The 26,070-nt window shown below is 36.0% G+C and overlaps 1 protein-coding gene across 17 annotated transcripts in view; it reads left to right on the top strand.

Moving 5' to 3' along the window:
* MYT1L (myelin transcription factor 1 like) overlaps window positions 1-26,070 on the top strand; it is a 277,706-nt gene that overhangs the window by 180,233 nt on the left and 71,403 nt on the right. For 11 of the 17 annotated variants that reach the window (XM_015859373.2, XM_015859371.2, XM_015859370.2 and 8 more), the window contains 2 exons: window positions 2,061-2,434; window positions 22,284-23,261. In XM_015859373.2, coding sequence (XP_015714859.1) covers window positions 2,061-2,434; window positions 22,284-23,261 — 1,352 coding nt within the window. Of the gene's footprint in view, window positions 1-2,060; window positions 2,435-3,358; window positions 3,463-22,283; window positions 23,262-26,070 lie in introns of those variants that run through there. The other 6 variants (XM_015859374.2, XM_032443418.1, XM_015859366.2 and 3 more) reach the window with 2 other exon arrangements.

Genomic DNA, 26,070 nt, shown 5'->3' with positions numbered 1-26,070 from the left:
GGTACCACCATCTTGGCTGCAGGACAGCTGAACATTGTGGTGCGGTCATTGGAGCCAGCTGAAATCAGCCTCACCTCGCAGAGGGGCCTTGCAGGCCCTGATGCCATGTAATCTAGTCAACATTCCCCAAACCCAAATGAGGATGACAGGAATCTATCTAGATGGAGGAACTCTGTATTTTTTGATAGTGTTAATGGAAGGAGGATGAAATCTAATTTAGACACACTGCATTAGACTCTAAAGAGAACTAGAGTTCCTGCAAAGAAAGAGGTGTCTGCGACTCAAAGAAGGTCTCCCAAAACAAGTTTTCCAACATGGATACCCATTTTTTTGTGGCTTTGCATGATCCCCAAGTGTGTGTGCCAGGCAGACTGAACCAGCTGTCCTATGAGCAGGTACCTTAAGATTTATGTAAGGCTGTGGCTTAGTTAGGCAACCAGATAAAACTGACTGCTTGTTGTCTAAGTAGCAGTTTAGTAATTGTGATACGTAACTGTTGGGATGCCACAGTGAGATACAGACACCACAAAGAAGCCTTCTGGTCCTCCATAGAACTCTCTGTATTGGAAATATATGGATTTGACAGATAGGGATTTTTGTTCAGTGAACAAGGAACTGGTTGTGAAATCATGTCCAGAGAGTGGTGGTCAGTGGCCCAGTGTCCAAAAGGAGACAAAAAAGTGTGATGAGTGGTGTCCCCCAGGGCTCAGAACTGGGACTGGTACTCTTTAGCATCTTCATCAGGGATATTGATAGTAGGATTGAGTGCACACTGAGTTTGCAGATGACACCAAGCTGTGTGGTGCAGTCAGCACACCTGGAGGACAGGAGGCCATCCAGAGAGACCTAGACAGGCTCGAGCAGTGGGCCCTGCTGAAACTGATGAGTATCAACAGACGCAAGTGCAGGATCTTGCACCTGGGTGATAGCAAACCCCATTGGGAGGTAATCCTGCCTCTCTACTCTGCACTGGTGACATGTCTCTGGGAATGCTGTGTCCAGATGTAATCACGTTAAAGGGTAGGAAAATATAATGTAAAAGGAGACATAAGTAGCTTGGTATAAAAAGCTAGAAAGAGCAGTGGAAATGTCACAAAATTACTTAATCAGAGGAAAAAGGCTAAAAAGCTATTCAGCAAATAAATAATTTTTGTGTGCTGTCACTAAGTGTAGTGATAGGGGTTACAACAAGGGAGACCACATTCAGGAAACACAGTCATGCAACTGATAAACTGGTGACTGACTACTGTGGTAGAAGAGCAAAACTCTAAGGTGCTACTTATGTTACGGTGTATTAACATGACTGAAGAAGAAAGTGTACTAAGCTTTGAAGAGTTTCTCCTGTACTGACAAACGATTTTATTATTTTATTTTTTTATGTGACAACACTTCCAACATTGGCTGTAAAAACTGCTAGTTTTTGTTGCACTGGTGAGCATTCATTCCCATTTATTCAGCCTCATAACATATAATGAAGAATTGAACATTTAAGAGCAATTCATCATTTGTAATAACAACAAACAATATTGTTAAGAATGAATATTTTCATTCATATTTTCAGTCATTTTTCACTCAAACATATATTTACTGTAAACAGTCAAAACCTTAGTGAATAGTACAGAATTATGAAGCACTGCTTTCTACCTGATTGTTGTATTGTTGGCTAATAGGTAGGATAAATCTGCTGCTTTGTTGTTGGCTTTTTTTTTTTTACTTTTATTTTTTTAACTAAATTTCTCAACCTTAAAAAAGAGCAAAATAAGAAGAAAATAAAAAATAAAACCCACACAATTGTATGTGTTCTGTAACTGCCGTGCTGGCACATATATGATGTGACCCTTATCAATAATAATCATTTACCACTTCACAGGTTTTGTAAGTCTTCTTCACCTTGTTCATTATTGTCTAATAAGTATTGTAATTTGAAAACATGTTTTGAGAACAGCAGCTAATTATGGTGTGGAATTTAGAATAAATGACTAAATGATGTGTGTTATACAATCTGACCTAGAGAAATCTGTAGAATAATAAATTAATTTGCATACTTTATTTTTGCACAGTGTTTATGGCTGTCCTTTGGCAAAAAAACGAAAAACGCAAGATAAGCAACCCCAAGAACCAGCTCCCAAAAGAAAACCTTTTGTGGTTAAAGCAGACAACTCTTCTGTAGATGAGTGTTACGAAACTGATGGAACAGAGGAGATGGATGAAAAGGAAGAAGAAGAGGAAGAGGAGGATGAAGAAGAGGAGGAATATTCTGATGACAATGATGATCAAGGTGATGAGGAGGAGGATGATGAGGAGATAGATCGAGAAGAAGAAGAGGAGATTGAAGAGGAAGAAGAGGAGGATGAAGAGGAAGGTGAAGATGAGGAGGATGAAGAAGAGGAGGAAGAAGAGGAGGAGGAGGAGGAGGAGGAGGAGGAAGAACGTGGTAATAATCAGAGTATTAGTAAAAAGTAAACACTGTGTTTTCTGGGTTAATCTTCTAGTGTGGTGTGTGAGGATTTAGCTGTGCAATTCTCATTAAAGCTAATGGAAGTCATGCAGTTAAATCTCTGTGCTCCACACTGAAAATATACCCCACTGTGTTCTCTTAACATTTATTTTAATAAGTCTGTCTTCCGAATATTTTTTAATACACCAGCACTCACATTTCAAACAAGGAGGGTGGAGGTATGTTTGTGCAAAAAAATACTTGCATATAATATAATTGTAGTAGTGGATTAATGCATGCATTTACCAGGAGAATATTTACAAAGGTACAAGCAAAGCATCAGCTACAGCTGGATGCCTGCACTGATTGTTTGCAAGTGTTTTTGCTGGATCTGCTTATATAATGTCTATGACTGCCCACATAAAACCTGTCACAAGTTTTCAGGTATTATTTTCTGAGCAAAAATGGGTCTCTTCCCTTTGAAATTTTTCCCCACGTTTCCCAGCCCCACCCTCTGCCAGGAAACTTTTCAGAATTAACTGTAACTATATACTTTGGTTCTTTGAGACTTGGATGCTGTGTACTTTAGTTGATTGTACTGAAACTACAGAAAGAGAGGGAGGTTTACATCAAGTTCTTCTAAAATTTATATCTATTAGTTATGATTCCTTGGCATTAATGCCCATTATACATACAGGTCACTGGTAGTAACCAAATTACTGTAGTAGTAATGTGATTAACCGATTCAGCTTTCTCTTTTTTTTTGGGATTTTGGACTCTATATAACCAGTGTTTTCAAAATATATGATCAGTGTTTTACTCACGAGTCCATATGCTGATGACAGACATCATAATGCACTGGGGTGAAATTAAAGAATCATGCAAAAATTAATGAGCTATCTAAAAAATATTTTGTTCCCATTTCCAGGGAACACGTTTTTGGTTGGGTAGATTCACCTTTCTAACCAATAAAAATATAAGAAAAGCTTTCAGCACTCCTCAGTTGGATTCCTCTTAGGAACCAGGTATGAAAGTTGTATGACTTTTGTTTCAGCATTCTGTAAGGTCAGATCTTAAATCTCATAGAAAGACTTTGGAAGTATTCTTTCCACTTGGGCAAGATGGTGGCCAGCTGGGTGACTATTAGTATTTTCTAAGATATCTCAACCTGTAGCATTTCCTCAATTACTTAAATTTGCAAACAGAATTGGAACATATATAGCCAGTCTTCACAGCTAAGTGAGTTTGATGCAATAAGGAAGCCAATTCATTTTGCAGTGAACTCTGCTGGATGAGACGCTGTGATAGATCAGTCTGATGTGCAACTGCTATTGTTTTCCTGATGGGCAGATGCAGGAAGTTGAGCAGTTTCTTGAAGAAATAATGGTTACTGAGCTTGCTGGTACTTAGGTTATGGTGCAACTGCTTCTATGGTTTCAGCTATCATGAGAAACTCTGAATCTACACTATCAAAAATGATATAAGAAAAAAAAAAGCAAAACTCAAGAGCTCAAAAAAATTGCTTTTGGCAAGCCAGCAGACTTGATACTCAGCATATGAATACTGTCATTATGGAACACAGTGGTTTATGTATTCCAACACAGTCATGCATGCAGTTAGCCATCCTAATCAACCAAAAATGGCTGACGTTGCTCTTTGACTGCTTTCCTTCCATGTATAGTAGGCTGTGGTTAAGAATAGCAAGAATATTACAGAGGTGCTAGCTGCTTTGCATATTACTTAGAATTAAAACTCACACAGGTCAAGTTTTTCTTAGGATCACGTATTATTCCAGTAATAACACATAAATTTGCTGATCTCTACAAACATCTCTGTATATTAGTACTTTGACAAATATTAGTCATTAGGAAAAAAAGATTCATAAAATGTGAAAAAATGATAATATAATTTTATAAGAAAAGTATTATAAGATATTCTGAGAGTAAACATAGTAATCACTATATGGACAAACTTAGAGATATCAGATAATCAGATAAAAGATAGAGTTAGCATCAATTCGTGAGGAAGGTAATTCGGGGTTCCTAATAGCTAGGCTGAAGAGTGTAGGTGACAAACAGTTTGTTCTTGTTAAGGTATAGAAGCTAATTAATAAACCAGAATTTTTTAGATAGTTTCTTTCTTATTAATTTTGAAAGGGATCTTGATGTTTCACTTTCTTCTGCTCATAGCATACTAAAAACTGGTAGAATTTGGACTGTTGATTTTCCAGGGAAATAAAGCGTAAGATTAGGGATTCTGAAAACACATAGACTGAATATAGCACCTTCCTTTGTCTGTTGAGTAGATAAGAAAATTAGGCCTGTCAGTTCCTAAGTGAGTTGTCTGAATCAGTCACTACTTGGTACAGTGTAGTAAACTGCCATCCACCTTTTAAGATACCATAGCAGAAAGTCTCAATGTATCTTACTGTTCCTTTGCATAGAAACAAAATGCAATTTTATGCAACAAAACTTTGCAACTTGTGCTGTAGATTAAAGCAGTTCAGAAAACTTCCGTAAGTATTGTCTAAGAGAAGAAAAAGGTTAAAAGCTAATAATATAAGTATTGATGATAGAATTCCATCAGTAGGTATAGGACTAGTAGCCAGCCATGAGTGGGAAAAAAAAAAAAAAAAAAAGGAAAGTTATTTTACCATTCCATAGGAAAAGTGCAATCTTCTGATAGAAACTGTTGATCTTGGGAGGCTCAACTGGCATCTTATTGCTCTATTTTTTCGTTAAAGTAAAGTGTACTTTGTAAAGTGATGAAATCACATCTTCCTATCCTTGTCATTGAAAAACTAAAGAACTTGAAAAATAAGAAAATATCCTAAAGCACTAAACACTCTTACAAATCTCAAAATACCAATTTTTTATTTTTTTTTTAATTCAAATAATCTTTTAGATGTGAGGCCCAAATTCTTTGGTCGTATTTCTCTATATAATCCATGGAATCAAAATTAATTCTTAAAATTTTCTAGCGGTGGCCAACATATCATCTTTCAGTTTCCATTAAATGCATTCAGTGTCTTTGTAAAACATCTGTATGTCTGTGAATGGCTGTTCATTGAGCTCCACCACTAAAGGGAAGATGAATCTTTCCAATCCCTCATATTCAAGAAAAAAAAGGGCAAACAGATATCCTTTGTTAAGATAGGCAAATCTGTAAGCTGTAGTACAAATGGGAAATAAACGTATGAAAGAGTAAGAGAAAAGGCTGATTTTGGAGTGCCCCTTCTTTGTGATGGTAACTATTGAAACTTTGGATTAAAATCTGGAGGGCACATTTGATTTTCAAGGCAAATGGAAGTTCTTCCTCCTGAGATGAGCTCACTTCAGGTAGTTGGGTCCCAAAGATGTTTCATAAAGCTTTTCTATTATAGAAAGAAATCTCCGTTGGAGGAGCTTCCGGAACAGATGTTCCAAGGCACCAGTTAGTCCATATCACATGAAGACATTCAAGATGGCTTGTATTCCAGGTATTTCATAATCCACCAGGGACAGGAGGAGTCAGACTTAGGGACAGGAGGAGGCAGACTTATTCTGGGTCTAAAGACACTTGATTCATCAATCAAATCCATTTCATAAATGGTAGGAAAAAAAAAATTAATACAGCTTACCTGGAAGTGAAATGTTAGGATGTATTAACTTTTTAGACTATCCCTTACATTTTCTAATCAACTCAAGTTAGTTGGCATACAGAATATAGCAATATGTGATACAGTACCTAGTTTATCAGGTGAAATACAGATGTAAAATGAGCTGTAAAACACAAGTAGTGTAAATTTGAGGAGATAAAATTGTTTTTTTTTTTTTTTCTTTTGTTTTATTTTATTTCTTTAATGAAGCCTAGCACAAGAAATTAGAGAGAGGTGGTGTAGCAGGTTTCACATTTCTTTTCAAATTATGGAATTAATTTTAACAGTGTAGTAGAATGTTCCATTTTTCTTCCACTTGCATGAGCTAGACATGACAGATACACAGGCACTAATAATTTGAAATCAGTGTTATTACTGTAGTTAATGCTTCCTCTGTCTTCTGCTACTTTCATCAGATTGCTTCTGCAGTTCTTATGTATGTCCCTTCAAACAAGGGGAGACACAAACACCAGTCATGTGCTGAGGAAGCTGTGGTAGCATATAGCTTTCCAACTGTCCTTGCAACTGAAGACACTTGACATCTTGATAAAATAAAGATGACAGCTCCGTATTATCAAGATGGCCTGTCCAGCCTTCTTGTCATTAATCATTTAATATTTAAACTGTTGTCAGGAAAGTGGTTATCTGTTTAGCAAACATTATGTTCAGAATTAAACAGAACAGAGAGAACATGTACCTCATAAGCAAAACATTTAATAGAAGAAAATTGTAGCTTTAAGTGAAGAGGCCAGAAACCACCATTTCACTGTTTGGAAAGATGTGCCTGGTTAGAAGTGCTTTTTCTAGGGCCAAGGAAGAATTAATAAATACCTAATAACCTCAAGAAGGTAAGCAGATATTAACCATCTGCTAATAGACTCTTCTGCTATATCATTTCATCTCCTTTATTAAAGAAGATACCTTGTACTTAGGATGTCTCACAAATAACAAAGAACAGAAAATAAAGAAGAAGAAAGAAAGAGCTGCAACTGAAAGTCATTAATTCTAGCTGTCATGTTGATTTCCTCTAAATAAGTAGTTAAAGTTGCCTTAATGATCTAGTTATGAAGGACACAAGCATGGAAGTGGTTGGGTCAGGCAACCACATAAGACTATTTTCATTGTTGTCTTCTTTCTTCATTGAAGATACTAATGTAGACTAGAATTTGATCTGATGTTTGGTAGTTTATATTATTTCATGTGGAGACATTCAGATCAGTTGTTTTCTCTGAAAATTTTGATTGGAAATAATGTAATTAAGAGATTTGGAACAGATAGCTCAAAGCTGAAAAGTGGGTAACTCCAGTTCTTGTGGAAAATATTTTAATCTCTTTATTTTAGTTCTTGTATATTTGCAGTTGTTTGGTTGGTGAATTGCTTTAATACGGCTGCTATGCTAGTATAGTACATTTTGCTTGTTGCTCTGCTCAGGGTGTTTACTCTTTGCTGCTGATAAGAAAGTATGATAAGGCATTCTTTAAGTGTTATTTTTACTTCTCTTGAGTGATATAGGGCCTGTGACTGAACATGTCTGCACAAGGATAAATAAAGAATAAGCTCTCACCTTTTAGCAGTCAGTCATTTGAAAGTTAGGAATGTACTTTAGTTCTTTTCTGATATTGGGATTTGCATATTTAGCTCCTTTCTTTACAAATAAAAGGCCTTAAATGAGATGTGAACTTTCTGATCCTTCAAGAGCAAATGATTCAGTTATTGCTTTATGCAGTGTAGGAAAATCATTCACCTTTGATGAGACAGATTACAAATCTATGCCATAAACAACTTCTGTTGACATAAGCAGAAATTCTGTAAAGGATCTTAGGGAGTCTGAACTAAAGGCTGTATTAAGAGCATCACACAAAACATTTAGCAGCACATCTGATTTTAATGCTGTTTTGTTCTGAATTTGTTTTTGCTGTGCATGGGGTTGCTTACTTGTATTTTTAATACATAGACTCTTTCCTTCATTGTTACCTGAATTTGAGTTGTTGTGACTACTGTAATGTCATTTCAAGGCTTATATGCGACTAAACCTTTATCTAATCTTGCTAGAGATGTTGATCTGTAAAGGAACCATTTATCTCAGCAGTGATGCTTAGGTTTCTCAAATATTACAGTCCTCAAGAAAAGGCTGCATAGAGGCTGACTTTTCTGTATCTCTCTTACATCCTTCTGTCTGCAAATAAATGCAGAGTGGATCCTTGACATCCCCTTTTTTGTTATCTTGCAGGATGATGTAGTAAAAATTAATTATTTCTGAAATTAAGTGGGTCGGAGAAGAGATTCAGAGTGAAAAGTACTATAGCCTTGGAACTGTATTTCTAGTCTTTCTCAGATTCTCAATAAACAGTTAATTTCCAGTTATCTTTTACTTTTGGCACAACTGTGCCAAGAAGCTAGATGCTTATGTTGTTTCTTTCTTTTAAGAGCCACTAGTGTACTCAGTATGGATGGTATTTGCTCCTATATTTGCAAACAAAATCATTTGATGTTGCTGTATAAAGTCTCACATGTGGGACATAGCACTTTGGGAAACATACCCACAGGTTGTGCAAAAATGAATTCTTTATGTTCTCTTTGAAATCCTTTGTCCTTCACAGTGCTGCTTCAATGGTACAATTTTCCAAACTTTACTATGTCTCAGAGACTACTGACCCTGTGTGAATCCTTCTTGATGCTGCAGATGTAAGGATTCTTAAAAAATAAGTTTCACTTGGTGAGTGTTATAGGCTATTGTTTACCTCTTGTATTTAGATTGTAGCACTGAAGACAAACTTTAATCATCATAGTCATTCACTTTTCCTGCCACACTTACAGTATTTGTCCAAAGAGTGAACACGTGGTAATTTTTCACACTGAAAAGTAGAGAACCTCATTTGTTTTTTATAGGTGTAAATTTTCCACTATAATATGTCCTCCAGGAGATTAAAAAAATGAAATAAAAGTCCATACTGGACTGATCATTTCTTCTGATGCATATCTGTTCTCATGAATAAATTTTGCAGTCCTGGCAAATTCCTCAGTTGCCACAGATAACATAGTCCTTTTATATAATGGGAGATTCTTCTCTGATTTAATTTATTCTATGGATAGTCTGTGAGAGGAACCTGTTGGAGCTACAGTTAGCTAGCTGGACAGAAAGGATGGTCAAGTTACTTAGAAGGCAAAGAGGACTAATGTGGAGAAAGATGGCACCTGAAGTACTTTGGTAAAGAATGTAAAATAGTAGTTAGGAAGGACCATGGATGTGGGGATGGAGTTGACTTGCTTTTTTCACTGTTATTATCATAATCCTCAGAATTATTTGGAACAGAGCAACTTCACAGAGAAAGTGCTGAAAGTAGTCAGTAATATTAAGTGTGTCAAGAATTCATAATGCCAGAGATGCTGGGTTTTTTATTATGTTATTTCCAAGGAGCCCATAGCAGATGCTATATGCTCTGTGCACTAAATGTTCCTGTTTTAAAAGAAACTTGCATTGGATCTACAAGAGGAAGTTGTGCTAGCTAACAGAATTGACAGTTCCAGACTTAACGTGAGTTGATTAGGTGTATATTTATGTTATCCCAAAAACTTGGTTTTGCAGGCTATGTTGTTAATAGAAAGTATTAGTAATAGTATTGTTGTGACACCAAAGAAACTTCATGGGAGATCTGCATTTACAGTTTAAAAAAAAAAAAAAAAAAAAAAAGAAATCATATCTACATTTTTTTTCCTTGCTAGATGTGCATAAATGAAAGCAATAGGTGTAAAGTCTGTGTAGCATGATTCTGATGGACTGACATAAGATCAGGCAGCTGAGTTGAGTGTAAGAAGTGAAGCAGGAGTTCAACACCACGTTTTCTTCTTTCCCAAAACAGAAAGTTAGCAATTAAGCCAGAAACTGCTTTGGATTAGCATTACTCTTAAGCACTCTGCTTAAGAACTTCTGTCACAGCTCCAAAAAAATTTCAAGAACTGTAGCAAACCAAAGAATGTCATACTTCTGGGAAAGCAGGACATTATGTGTTTCTTTCTTGCTCCAGGAACACTCTAACCATATTATGAACTGACTGCTTAATATACAAAAACAGTCCTGGGAGCAGAGATCAGAAACACCATTTTTTCCTTGTAGGTGAGTGCCCTTGTATACTAAGTACAATGAAGGCAGTACATTTTTGCATGACCCAAATAACTTGAAAGTCGTGTAGTTCTCTTGTGTTTTCTGCTTCCTAGTCAGTTTGTATTGAGTCTTCTAATATGGTGACTAACATACTTTTTTAGTGCATTTGATATTGTACCTGTTCTAAGTTGGAGAGCTTTTACTCTTAGTTCCTTAATAACCGTAATACTAAACAGTGGGTTTTTTTTTTGTTTTGTTTTTTTGTTTTGTTTTGTTTTTTTTTTTCCTTCTGTGAGATAAGTGGGGGTTGAACAAGAGAGGGAAGGAAGGAAAGAGTTCTTCCTTCAACTGTAACTTAAAGCAAGCCAATCAAAGCAACAGCTTATGGTAAAGCCTTATTCTGTCTGCTGTGTATCGGACAAATTGTTTTTTTGGGGGGAACTCATGTATGAAAACAGCCAGTATCTAAAATTCTTCAAGGCTTAAATGGACATAGGTGCAGTTTCTTAAGACTGGAGTTATTTGGGGGGAATTAGAAGCAGTGCCTTCAACAGCTGATATGTATTTGCGGTGTTTGGGTTCAGAGTTCAGGTGTGTCCTAGGTTTAAATTTCGAACTTAGAAGTAATTGTATCACCAAGAGAAATGGAAATGTGACTATACCTATACAAGTCACATGAGAATTTCCATTTGAAATTGGTGTAAAAATATCTGCTACTATTCATAATAATTTGTTAAGTGTTTCCAGCTGGAATGCCAATTAAATGGAATGATGAGAGATATTGCTCCAAAAGCCAAAGGATCTTACTCAGAAACAGAAACAACAACAACAAAAAAATCAACTGTAAAAGGAAGTAAAGGACTTACACAGGAAAAAAAGATTTCAGGAAAGCATAAATAAATTATTAGGAAACTGTCATGGGAGTAAAGTGGAGAGTAAGTGAAATATGTTAAAATTCCTTCCTGGAACAGCAAGAAATGAGGAAGACATGGAGGCAGCAGTCTAGATTCTGTACTGTGCAGAATCATTAAAATAAGCTGTAAGAAGCATGGGTCATTTTACAGTATAGTGGATCAGGATCAGGGTTAGACAAAATATCCACACTCACATGGAGCCCATTCTATTGTAACATTTTTCCTTTCATTTTTCTGCAGTTCATGATGTGATGTAATGTAACATCTGTTGTAGCAGTGTGACTTTATACCATACTGATAGCATTTTATAGCATTGATATTAGAATTATGATGAGAGAAATGCAGTATGTTTTTAAAAGCATATAAAATCAGTAAGTGTTGATTCCCTGAGACTATTTATTAATCACATGGAAAACCAAGATTACTCAACTTAACTTGATCTTTGGAACAGTGATGAGCCAAAATTACTGATTATTTAGAAATAGACAACTAGAAGCAATAATAATGTGTTCATAAAATGAACTAATGGAGTAGCGTGGAGTCACATTAAGAGAGGATCAGGTTGGGTGCTAGGAAAAGGTTCTTCACCTGACAGTGATTGGGCAATGGAATGGTTTTGCTAGGGCAGTGGTCATGGGCCGTTACAAGTGGTGTCCCCCAGGGGTTAGTTCTAGGGCCCGTCTTGTTTAACATCTCCATTGATGACCTACATGAGTGAATTGAGTGTACTCTCAGTAAGTTTACAGATGAAACCAAGTTGGGAGGTGGTGCTGATCTGCCTGAGGGTAGAGAGCCCCTCCAGAGGGATCTGGATAGGCTGAATTGCTGGGCTGAGGTGAATGGGATGAGGTTCGACAAGGCCAAGTGCTGGGTCCTGCACTTTGGCCACAATAACCCCATGCAGCGCTATAGGCTTGGGGCGGAGTGGCTGGATGACTGTGAAAAGGAAAGGGATCTGGGGGTGTTGGTTGATGCTTGGTTGAACATGAACCGACAATGTGCCCAGGTGGCCAAAAAGGCCAACAGCATCCTGACCTGTATAAGAAATGTGTGGCCAGCAGGAGCAGAGAGGTGATCATCCCTCTGTACTCAGCACTGGTAAGGCCACATCTTGAGTACTGTGTTCAGTTTTGGGTTCCTTGCTACAAGAAAGACATTGAGGCCCTGGAACGTGTTCAGAGAAGGGCAACGAAACTTGTGAGGGGTCTGGAGCACAAGTCTTACGAGGAACAGCTCAGAGAGCTGGGATTGTTTAGCCTGGAGAAGAGGAGGCTCAGGGGAGACCTCATTGCACTCTACAACTTCCTGAAGGGAGGTTGTGATGAGGAGGGGCTTGGCCTCTTCTGCCAGGCAACAAACAGGACCATTTCCTCAAAATGGCCACAAGTTGTATCAGATGAGGTTTAGACTGGATATAAGAAGGAACCTTTTCTCTCAGAGAGTGGTCAGGCACAGGAATAGCCTGCCCAGGGAGGTGGTGGAATCATCATCACTGGCAGTGTTCAAGAGGCATCTGGATAGGGAGCTAGGAGATATGGTTAGGGGTTTTCTGTAGGTATGGTAAAGGGAGTATGGTTGGACTAGATGATCTTATAGGTCCTTTCCAACCTTGTGATTCTGCGATTCTCTGATTCTATGAAACTTGATGGTCTTTCTGAGTTCCTTTCAACTTGGGCATTCTGTGATTCTGTGATGGCCAAAGAGAAGGTGACTGGCCTTTGCAAATATGTGTTTTGCTTGATGTTTTCATGTTGCAAATCACTGAGAAGGAGGCAGTGTGGAAACAATGTACACAAATTGAGTTTTATTAAAGTATTTGGTGTAGTTTCATTTAATAAATTATTTAGAAATGAGAAGACATAATACAACACCAGATACAGAGTCACAAAATAGTCTAGGTTTGAAAATAACTTCAAGATCATCAAGTCCAAGCATTAGCCTAACAGTGTCCCATCACTAAACCATATTCCATGTTCTGTCATTTATGTCAGAAGGAAAAAAATCATGTTGGATAAATTAGTTCCATTGGTTCTTAAGTAGCTCAGGTACACTTCAGCGTGCATTCAAGTTAATGAGACTGAAAATAATCATACAAGATGTAATTGAGAGGGAACTGTGTGTTAGGGGGAATTCATTGTGGTTCACCAGGTGAATCCTTGGAGACAAAAATGTAATTTCAGTCAGAATTGACTCCAATCTCATGTGCCTTACTTTCATGTGTGAATTCCAGTTAGATAGTTCCTGCAGTGTTCCTTGAGTCCATTCTCAGACTCTGCGTTTAGTTTTGTTCAGATTATCTTTCTGCAGATTTTCTGTATGTGTTTTCTTGAAAACCAACTATTGTGGTTATTTGTTACTTTGACTGATCCACTTTGAAGTTTGTCATTTCTATACAGCCAGCTGAAGTAGGAGTTCCAGCAGTGAAGTCACGTGCTGAGATTGCAATGCTGTAGTCTATGAAACCACTGCTATTGTAGATCGAAGGTATGTCTTTAGTTAGAAATTTATTCAGATTTATGTAAATATGTAGATGGTTGCATTTTTCCAGCGTAACTTTTCTCTTTATGAGAGACAATCTTTCATGTATTCCAGTGCAGATCTGAACAGCATTAGGAAATCACTCATGAAAGAGGAAGTGGCAATTTCTATATTAATAGTTTATTGTCTAAGTTGACTGTATGTTTTTAAGGTGGGAGGATAGTTGGAACAACCTAACTGGAAATATCATTGCAGATATGGTAGCAACAGAAAAAAAAACTTCTATAGATCTGTTACCATAGCAAACATTTCCTGCCTTTGACTGATCTCTGGTACTCTAGTCTCCATCCTAAACATGTCCAGTGTCACACACCATTCATTTACATAGTATAAATGGTAAATAAACAAGACATATAATGATTCTGTAGGTAGCTGACAGCTAGTTGCACAATGGACTCACCATCTTCTGCTTTGTGAGAACCACTGTATACATGATTGATGTTGACTGTTTAGAGTAGTGTGGTTACAATAAGAGGTTCCAGTTTGACTTAGTCTTTCCTTCTGAAATTCCAGCTGTCAGTGCGCTTTCCAAAAATTCCAACTTACAAACTCCCTTGCCTTGTTCCAGTTCTCTTCAGCTGGAATAATCAAGGACTACATCTATGTCTGTGAATAAAACAGGCCATAGTCTACTCATTTAATACTGTGTCCAGCTGCTGCAGCATGGCTTGAGTCCATATAGTTATGCTTTAGCATTTTGAAATAGGACGACTACATTTGGATTGCTTCCTCGGAATGATCTCTAACCAGTACCACTGTACTGTCCCTGGACATTGTTGGAAGGATGTTAGGTAATTCAAATCAAAATCATGCCAGGGCTTCAATAGAAGTTTAACAGTATGAATAATTAAGCATCAGTGCTTGGTTGCCTGTCCTGCCCCTGATTAGATTACACTAGAATGACTGTAACCAGAGTGGCGAATTCCACTTTGTATTTACTTTCTCCTTATTTTATGGCATTATTCACCTTTCTCTGCTGCTAAAAGATGGGAAAATGGAATAATGTACGTGAAGAAGCTAAATAAAGTGATAGGGAAAAAAGGAACAATCCACTTAGCACTTACGTTTCAAATGAAGTGAAGTCTGTCATTCGTTCACACAGAAATCTTTGTCCTTCCAGGTCCCTTGCCACTGAAATCATTGAGGGTATAGAAAGAGAGACAGGAAGAAAAAAATTCAGCAATATTACATTTTGCAGTTCTCCTGTTCTCTAGAGTCTTAGTGAGATGTGCCTCTATCTCCTCTGGCAGTTACATCAGATTATTATCATAATCTGCATAATCAAGCACAATCAAATATAATTAATTAAATTTATAACAGACGCCAGGCTAATCCAATAGGATACATCTCAGTCCATGTAATTCATGCAATCACAAGCATCCATCCCATCTAAAGCATCCATAATACCCCATCAACCTGTTCCTGTATAAGTTTGTCTACGATTACAATATAAAGATGATTCTTTTTGGGTGGATCCTTAATTCCATCCTCCCTGCAGTTCCTTTTGTGTCATATTAGATATAAATTCCATCAACTTCATTTACAGCCAGACAAGAAAAATAATACATTGCAGGGAATAATTAAACCAATATATTTCAGATCTCTAGCTTAGGATAAGAAAAATCACATCCCAGGATGCATATTTATTTTTGTTCTCTGCCTGTAGATGAAATCTCAATGGCTAGTTCACATGAAAACATGTTCAGTACGGACACCAGTCAGATACTTGAACAACACTATTGAAAAGAGATTATGTATGCCTACAGTAACAGTTTCCAACCTGTATTTCACAAATTTGTACGTGAAAAAGAAAACATTAACGGAAAATGTGTTCTCCAGACTACATCGTTTGCAAAACAATAATATTGGATAGGGATGTAGGTAGGGGTTTCTGTTTCCTGAGAAACCTCTGCAGTAGCTCCATGAGAAGCTCCATATCAAGAGCTGTCTTAGTGGGTGTTCTCCCATCAGTACAGCCGGTCCTCTGCTCCCCTGCTGTCTCTCTGCTGTATCTCAGCATTTGGAGAATAGCTTTGGCTGCCTCATTGTGTGCTGCCCTGCTGAGTTCTGGAAACGTGAGAGAAAGAGCGAAACTGCTGCACTTCACTGAGTCATTATGAATCTATGAGAGAGAGCATCTCTTTTCCCTCATATATACTTCCTGGGGAGCAAAAATAGGATTAAATGAGTACCAGCCATCAGCTAAAGATGTCTCATAATTTGTTGCATCGTGAATCAGGTTAAAAAAGTTAGGGACTGACTGAGCCCAATTATGGTCCTCAAATAAGTGTGATCTGAGGAGGTTCACTGGCTATATTGTATTGTCTTGGCAAATTCGAAGTATCCATTTCTGATCACAGGTACTCTCAATGAGTTCCTTCTCAAACCAAAACATGTGCCTTGATACCAAATACTGCAGATGCTGCAAGCCATTCATAACTGGACCAACTGGACAGGGACATGAAAACCCTAAGAACTTCTAAGTCAGCCCTTTTTTCAGCCAGGGTTGGATCAGATGGCATCCAGAGGTATGTGAGATGCTCTAAGATCAAAGAAAGGCAAGGAGTATCTTGAGATGTAAAGAAGAAATCCTAAGCTGAGCACATAATTGTGGGCCAGAAATTAGATAATTTAATGAAAAAAAATAAAAAATAAAAAAAGGTGAGACTATTACCAGAAGTAAAAATATCACAAATGTGGTCTTGTTAGAGGAGCTTCATCAAGTGCCTTCAGGATTATCTTCCAAAACTGTAGAGTTTATACCTGTGTCAAGTAGCTCATAGGGTATTTTTGGTAGGAAAACATGGATGATTACAAAATAACTGTATTTTAAAAAATATGTTGTAAATTCATTCTTCTGGATGTTCCGATTCTGTATCGCAATTCCTACATGATTTTATGTTATTAATGGGAATGACCCACGAACCTCTGTATTCTACTAATACTTCATGTGAATATTTGGAGTTTAGAGTGCTAATCATGTAAGTCTAACATACATAAGGCATAATAAGAAACTGAAAGAATGACTTAAGGAGATGAGAGTCTCATCTCATTGAGATGAGAATACACTGCTTTGTATGGAAACCAAAGTCTTAAAAAACCCTTCTATGCTGAAGTATTTTTTTGATATTGATTGTTTCAAATATTTTTTTAATACAAACCACTCCTCAACAAACAAAATAATTCAGATCCGTAAGAATGCCTTTTAGTCTTTAGGAGAAAAAAAAAAAAAAAAATAGTACTTATTTTTCCAGTGAGCAAAACAAGTAAAATGTAGAACACGTAGAAAATAAGAATTTAAAAATGTAACAAGGTAAAAAAAAAAAAGAAAAAAGAAGAAAAAAAAAAAAAGAAAGAAAGAAGAAGAAAATACATGGTAAGCCAGTAAACTATGTTCTATTTTTGAATGTCTGTACAGGCTTGCTCTGTATTCTTTGCACTTTCTTTATAATACTGAATCCTACTGTGATGTGCTGTGTTCTTTTATCTCAGACCATCCTTGCCATGACTAATTACTACTATTCTTAATTTATTTTACTTTGAACGTTGGTTATTATTTGAATATTGTAGTTATTACAGGAGATTCAAAGAAGTAAAGCCTAGTATTATAACTATTATAAGTAAGTGTAGCAGTCTGAGGGGGTGGATTTAGATACACACATGTCTAATATAATAAACAAAGTATATCAAATACAGAAGTGAACAGATTTTTTTGTTTTTAGTTTTTTGTGGTTTTTTTTTCTTTTTTTTCTTTTTGCTGTCAATAGGTAATATAAGGTCCATAAAGGAATCAGCAGCTTTAAAGATAAACAGTTTGTGTCTTTACCTAAGGCAGTGTAAAAGAACTTCAGGAGTTTTTGCAAGATACGAAAAACTGCACAAGGTCGACTTCAGTTTTCAGTGTGTGCCTCAAATAGGCAAATATAAAGGCTTGTGCTCTGATCCAAATCTCGTATCAATAGGAGTATTCAATCTTCTAGAGATTTTGCTTAGTAGAGTTGCATATGTGTTCTGTTTTTCTTCAGTGTGGAGTGAAGAAGTAACCAAAACAGAAGTTGCTGTAAGGTCACAAAGTTTTCCACATTATCATTTTCCTTACTCTCAAGATTTTTCCATTCAATTGTACATTCAGTGTATGAAGAACCTTATCCCATATGATGTAATGTGTAAAATTAGGGTATTTGCTAAATATGCATGTACTTCATTTTACAGATTAGGTGAAGGGTGAAATGGTAGCATAGTAGTGACATATGCTGAGCACTTAAGAACTAAGAATCAGTGGCAAGAGCGGTGAATTGTCCTACAACAGGTGATGCTGTATGGATAATGAAGCCATCTATCTGGGCAGGAAGCCTATATGACCACATGTAGATTCAGCTTGTTAGCCATCATGTTTTCCCATGCTTAGGAGAAACTGAGTAATTTGATACACAGACCACAGATTTGGAAATTTTTGTTTCTTTGGTTTTCAATAGGAGTATAGATGTTATTATTACTGGAGTATCATTGCCTCTCTCTGCAGAATCTCTCAAACTAACTACTATATATTATCATACTAAAATGAACATACTGTTTTGCATTACTCCTTACACTAAAACCATAGCAAGCCATTTGTTCTGTCAAAAAAAAAAAAAATAAATAAAAATGATTGCATATATAAATGATTGAAACAAAAGGAGGTAGCATGGATATAGAGGCTACAGCCCTTATTTGACAGTGACTCCTTGTATGACATAGTCACTCACCTGCTTTGTATCTCAATTTCCCATCTGTAAAATGGGCTTAAAATACCTACCTCACAGGGGTGTTGTGAGGCTTAATTAATTAATGTTTGTAAAGTGCTTTGAGATCCTTGGATGAAAGGTGTGATAAGAAATCAAATTATTTACTTTTTTTTTTTGTTATTTTTTTTTTGTTGTTGTTTTTACTGCAATAGAAGAGTGCAGTTTTGTTCAGATGGCTAAAGACTTACAGCTCTTAAATCTATTTCACATACTCTTCACTAATATTTGTCGATCTAGCATTTGTTTTATCTACTGGGAGTCAAACAAAACAAATTTTGCATTCGCTAGTATCTAAATTGCTGTAGTATTCTGGGAATGAGGGCTAAAATAATCTAATATTCTTTTTAAACTGTGTTGCATATTTTTTTTTCCATGCGACCCCAAATCTTGCTTTAGCGGCTCTTCACCTAATTAGCTGACTTGTTTCTTTTTGACACACTTAGATGCTTCTCCAAATGAAAAAAAAAACAAACAACCATTTGAGTCAGTGGTTCCAGAAGTCCTGTAAGGAATAGATTAGGCTGTTTAGTCCTATATACTTTAGTCCTATACGAACAACCATTAAATTACATCACGTAAAGGTTGGTAGAAGTTACAGGTTAACTCTTAAGGAAGCATAGAAATGTGAGGTATAATCAAGATTAGATTTGACACAACTGAATAAAAGATACTTATTTTCACATAGGCTGGCGTATTTTGTAGAAGTGAACTAGGACTCAATCTAATTTAGTACTTAAACTTTCAGTTTAATAAATAAGTGACAAGGATGCCTCACTAGATCAGGTCAGAAGCCTCAGCATACAACAGACTTATTGAGGAGATGATACAGTATGCATAAACAGTGTATTTGTTGGAATTAACTGCTTCATAGTGATAAGAAACATGTGAAAAAATGGTTGTTAAAGAAAGTAGCAGATCTAAGAAAAGGACAAAAATAGAAAGAGGAGGAATGAATCTAGATTAAAATATGTTTTCCTTCCTCTCTCATCCAGTATTTGTGTTTTACACCTTTCTCCTCCACCACCTTTTTTTCTTCTTCTTTTTAGGACTGAACGGGCAGGAGCCTTGAAAAGGATATTACCAAACAGAATAAAAAATATTATAGTTACAGCTTTCACCCAGCTTCACCTACTCAAAAGGAATTTACATGTCTTCATTCATACAGTATGTGACTCATATTTTGACTTTTTACTGTTGTGGAGGCAAGCTATAACACATTCCTCCCTTGATAATCATTTACATGACTCTTACTCATGTAAAAATAAAAACACAAAATAACTTTAGGTAGGAAAAAAACCCTCAAATTTTTTTTTTTTATTTATGTATTTTTTAACATTTCAGGAGTTGGCTTAGAATAGTCACTTCTTACCTGAACAGTTCTATGGATTTTTTTTTTTATTTTTTATTTTTTTTTTCCCCCATGCATTATTTCAGTATTCTGTTAAATCTGGACTGATTTCAACAATTTTTCTCTACATTTCATGCTAAGCTTGAAGGCACTGCTTCTTTAATTACTTTGATACTCCTTCTTCTACATCTGAATGCCCATCAGATCTAGCAACAAGAAATGCAACAGTTTCTACTTAACAGTCTTCTTGGCAATAGATTTTAGTCTTAAACCTAAATAATAGGGGTATTCATTTGTACATTTTGCTTTAGAAATTGATCAGTAGTATATTGAAAAATTTGATTTTCTGATAAAGCAAACTAATTATCAAGTAATCCTTAAATACTTCTATGCAGACATTCAGGGTGATTTTTTTTTACATAGGAAGCATAAGGGACATCCCATACTGATAAAAACTGATACTCAGATATATGTAGTTTATAGTAGACAGAAACATTAATATGAATAATGATTATCTTGAGAATAACAGCAACTAAAATAAAACCATCCTTGATGGTAAATAGGTAACTCACTGCTGGCTTGTTACGTGAAAATAACATATACACTTTCCTGCTAATTATCTTCCTACTGTATTCAAATAGATAACAGATAATATATAGTAATTTCTATGTAGAGCTTCCTTTACCTAGATGTAGCCTAGTCATATATCAGGTCTGCTGCTTAACTACAGCCTACTATCATCCCAGGATCCCTAACCACTGTGTAGAAGCAAAACTATCTTGTGGCTGAAATTATTGATTATTGTGCTGTTAACCTTTGTATTTAAAACTCTGATTTACTCTCTTGTCCACTGACTTGAAAATTACTTTTATCAAAAATTATTTTTCTGTGATCAAAATGTTAGTATACAAGCCACCTACTACCTGAACTTTTTCCTCTTCATTTTGCTTAGCCCAAAACATAAAGTCACACTTTAGAAAGTGCTCCATATCTAGGTGTACCACTGATGCAAATACATCTGAACAGAAAATACGATATTAACAAGTTGATGAACTAGCATTTGACTAGGTGTTAATGGTCGTATCTCTACTGATTTCTTTGAGTTTGCAATAGATTGAAAAACTGGCCTAACACGTCAACATAATGACAGACTAAGGAAATTTCCTTTCAGTTTGTGATGCTAAACATTTAAATATTGCTTGAGTAGTTGATAATCAAAAGTAGAACTTGAGATATTTGTTAATAAGCCCTGGTGATTGTGTATCTGTTTTAAGAACGGGTCTAATAATAACATAACTTTTGAGTGAACATGAGATATCAGAAAGTGCTCTCTGGATGATATTCATCTGACCAAATACAGATATCTTTAAGGTAGGCATCTGCTCTGAGCCCATTTGTTGTCAATGAAGAGAAACAGGCACTTCCAGAAAGTAATTCATTTAATTCTGAGGAAGATACCTTAGCCAGATCATGTGGATTATACCCTTAAAGTGTCTGCCTCTTTTACTGATCAAGGATGGGAATATTGAGTAGCTTTCTGGGATACAGATGCCTGCCTTACTCATGTCTAAAGTTAGGTGAAATGAATCTCACCCTTAGGGCTTTGCACTGGATCAGTCTTAATCCTTACTCTCCCCTTACTTTTCAACAGTTACTAAAGCAAAGCTAAGTAAAAAACTTAATACCTCTGCACCTCTACGTCACACTACACAGGGTCGTAGCTGGCAGCCCTACCATACATACATGTATAACCATATAATTTGGGCTAGCATATTAACTTAAAATTGCATTATGCATATAATTGCTTCTGTCTTCCATTCCTATAACAGCTCTTTTAAAATTCTTACTCCTCCACAGTTGATGGAATTAAACTAAGAGATTGTGATTTCTACTGTTGGATCCACTAAGTAAAATGTTATTTTGATCTTAGCATATAGTCACCGGTTCTACTGTTAATGGTGTGTATGGTGTTAAAAAAAATTACCGTTTCCTGTTTGGTGTATATTTTTTTTCTCTTTCGGTGAATGCTATTCATCATTAAGAGAATAAAACCAGTAGTGTTCACTCCTTTCCCATTTACCATATTTACAGGATATACAGGAGTGAGAAACATTTGAAACCTAGGCAATTATGTTCTGTTAGTAACTTGGTTGCAGTAAACCCCATAAGACTAAATTTAGAGGTGTGAAAGAGAAGCTGAAGTTTGTATGCCATAATATTTTATCAGTAGTAGTAATCAGCATTTTGATTGTCTTGATCTTATCAGTACTGTGAAATAAATTCTTGTGAATAGCAGGAAAACAAAAATAACCTTATGGACTATAGAGAAATTCACTTAATAAAACTTAACTGCACATGGGCCTTAGTTGAATAGAATTGCTGTGTAATTAACAATATCTGACATGCAGTTTGTTTTCTGTCCATGTGATTGCAACAACAGTTCCAATTGTAGCCACTTTTTTTCTTTTCTTTTCCTTTTTCTTTCTTTCTTTGTTTCTTTCTTTGTTTCTGTTTTTTATGCAGAAGACCATCAAATGAATTGTCACAATACTCGAATAATGCAAGACACAGAAAAAGACGATAACAATAATGATGAGTATGATAATTACGATGAACTGGTGGCCAAGTCATTGTTAAATCTTGGTAAAATTGCTGAGGATGCAGCATACAGAGCCAGGACAGAATCAGAAATGAACAGCAATACATCTAATAGTCTGGAAGATGATAGTGACAAAAATGAAAATATTGGTCGGAAAAGTGAGCTGAGTTTAGACTTAGACAGTGATGTTGTTAGGGAAACAGTGGACTCCCTTAAATTACTAGCACAAGGACATGGTGTAGTGCTATCAGAAAACATTAATGATAGAAATTATGCAGACAATACTTCTCAGCAAGATAATAGGAATATGAACTTTGTAATGTTAGGGAAGCCTGTGAACAATGGACTTACGGAAAAAATGGTGGAGGAGAGTGATGAAGAGGTGTGTCTCAGCAGTTTGGAGTGCTTAAGGAACCAGTGTTTTGATCTGGCTAGGAAACTCAGTGAGACAAACCCACAGGAAAGAAATCAACAGCAAAACATGAACACTCGTCAGCATGTCAGGCAAGAAGATGACTTCCAAGGAAGAACACCAGACCGGAATTACTCTGATATGATGAACCTAATGAGGCTTGAAGAACAGTTGAGCCCCAGATCTAGGACTTTTTCTAGCTGTGCAAAGGAGGATGGTTGTCATGAAAGAGACGATGATACCACCTCTGTTACTTCAGATAGGTCTGAAGAAGTGTTTGATATGACAAAAGGTAACTTAACCCTGCTTGAGAAAGCAATTGCTTTGGAAACAGAGAGAGCAAAAGCCATGAGAGAAAAAATGGCAGTGGAAGCTGGAAGGAGGGATAATATGAGATCATTTGAGGAACAATCTCCAAGACAACTTTCTGGGGATGACAGGAAGCCTAAACCCAGTGACGGCCATGTCAAAAAGCCATATTATGGTAAAGGTAATATTTCTATATACCGTATGTTATGTCATGAGAAAGTATGAACATGTTAAGTTTTGCATAGAATTCTGAAATGAATTTATTAATTCCACAAAATGCTAAATTTGTTTAAATTGTGGTAGTATGGCATGATTGTAAATTAGTTTCATGCTGTGAATATTAAAAATTATTTTGTTCTACAATGTTAGAAATATGCACAGTATTTCAGTGGATATCATTTGGCTAAACTGAAAAAATAAGTTTTCAGGGAAATAAACAAGAGATCATGTTGAAAGAGGCAAAGATTTTTCTCATATTTAATATATTTTATAGTGATTATTAAAAATGTGAGAGAGTGGAGTTTTGGTAGCAGGTAGTCAATCAGCTTTGAAGTGCATATTTTACAGGTTGGATTGGGTAGGTGGCATTGTGATTTATAAAATTATCATCAAATGACAGTTATTGATGAAGCCTCTCCCATCTAAAATGTAGAATTGCCTGATAGAAATTGAACAGTATCAGAATGACCGATAACATGAGATAGGGGCAGTGACTGCACATTAATTATCTTAAGATAGTAAGGTAATGGAAACCATTTGCTATGCAAGGCATGGTGTGGCCTGGGCTGAGATCAATAGCAATTTATTTCTTATGTGCATTCCACTTCACTGGTTTCATTCCATTGTGGAAACAGTTAAGGTGCTGCCTTGACCATAATTCAATATAAAAGACAGACACACACACACAGAGTATATACACACAGAAGAAAAATAAAATAAAATAAAATAAAAAACATCAAAAAAGGCAAACTAAAGGTTAACTTCGGAATACTTTTAATTTATGAGATTATCCTCGTTATGGTGTAATTATTTTACCACATTCCTCTGTAACATATCTACAGCTGTACCTGCAGTGCTGTGTTGTATAAATTATTCGATACCTCCTGAAATTCACCGAACACCTTTAATTCCCATTGACTTTAGTGGAAGTTGAGGACATGCCATTATTTCTTGGGAGCTGCTAAGTAGGGACTTCTATTTGTTACTGTAATAATAGATTCATTTCTGAAAATGAACTGAGATGTTGAGCATTTTCCTACTCTTTATATATCTCTTTTTTGAAAGACTAATATCCTCCTGAGACATTCAGGTAGTCAGAAAACATCTTGGTCCAAGAAAGGTTTTGATATTTTTTTTTTTAACAAAACTTTAAGAAAGGTAATGTCCAGTCTCTTAGATAAGCATGGAAATTACTAGTCATATACTCTTGTGAGATGTATTGTAGCAAAGTGTTGTTGGTTTTAACTAAATATACATATATATGGTCTGGTGCAGGCTATTGTGATGTTGGGTATTTGGGAAAGACAACTTTAGTTTATTGCATTTCTACGTGGATGTTGTTTTAAATATTGTTCACATATATCACACACTAGGTGCCCTTTCCCAAGAAAGAAAAAGAAGTAGTGTGGACTTAATATTCCAGTAAATTATTGAGCTTCTTTGAAACATCCTGCCCTTTAGGAGCTGCAGGCTGAAATGATAATAGGTCCAGACCCCAGCCAGGGAACCAAAAGACTGTGCTGGGTGTTGTGGTCGTTTGGGCCAAAGAATGTTGTGTTTGGACCAAGATATGTAGTGCAAGTTTGGACTGAGAAACATATTGGAGTGGTTAGTTGTATGCTTTCTTTAATTAAGGCAAGAAAGAAAAGATGATTCCTTCCTTACATTAAGAAGGTAGCTGTTGAGAAAGGAAGCTTTAAGTTAGACAGCTGCTTATATCATTTGTTCTCAACTCACATATAATCTTCCAAATACTCCTAGAAAAGATATCCAAAGAGATATATGATATGATGAAGTGGAAACTTTGTGGGTACCCAGGTTTGCAATAAAAAATACTTCAAGACTTCTGACTTGAACAATTAAGGGACTGCTAACTAATTTTTCCCTGCAGTTTAGAGCTTTTGTCTGAAATTTAGTGAATTTAAAAACCTTTTGAGTCCTGTAACAACCATCACTCAGGCAAAATAGCCATTGTGACAAGGAGTGAAAAAATGTTGCAGAATTAAATATCAGTATGCAATATTTCTCCCCTTTGTCAATAAAGGATTTGCAGAAGATTGTCCAGTGTTCTGTAAAAAAGTTATGGAAAGTTTAATCAGATGTCTTCCATTAAAAGCAATGGGAAATTTTTACAATTTTATGTAAGTTTTGAAATAATTATGAAGAGTATACAGCATCTTTTCTGGCTCATTAGACCATAAAGGCTCCTAAGGATCTGTTACGTGCAATAACTTTAGAGCACAGTCTTGAATGCATTAGAGAATTGTCTTGACACTTTAAGTGTCAGGATCCTCAATTGCTCCAAACTAGAATAGCTTCATTAACCTCTGTGGAGCTATGGCAACATGAAGTAGGTAAAGTTCTTCTATATTAAAATCTATAAAAAGCCGTTATGGTCTACTAATCATCTACATTTTTTACAGTCCTCAAATGTTGTTATATTTACATAATTTGTATTTCATTTATGTTACCTTTTCACATATCTAATACTTTTATACATTCAAAAGTTCTTGACATGAAGAGTTGCTTAGAACTGTGTATGTATGTAGCTGTGGGCTTGATGTTCTAGTGGTCTCAGCACAGGCCTATTTGGCAAAACTTCTACTCCCTCCTTTGACATTCACTCCTTCTGTGGCCTTGGTTTTAATTTTTTGATCTCTTTGTTTCAATTTCCTTAAGTACAAGGTTATGGTATTTTCAGGAGTGTTGTGATAACTCTGTTGCACTTTGAAGATGGGCTTGTATGTACATTTATTTATTAACAAAGAGAA

The sequence above is a fragment of the Coturnix japonica genome, chromosome 3 (assembly GCF_001577835.2).
Source record: "Coturnix japonica isolate 7356 chromosome 3, Coturnix japonica 2.1, whole genome shotgun sequence".
Taxonomy (NCBI): Eukaryota; Metazoa; Chordata; class Aves; order Galliformes; family Phasianidae; genus Coturnix; species Coturnix japonica.
The sequence above is the reverse complement of the archived record's forward strand: the minus strand, read 5'-3'. Positions and strand labels throughout refer to the sequence as shown.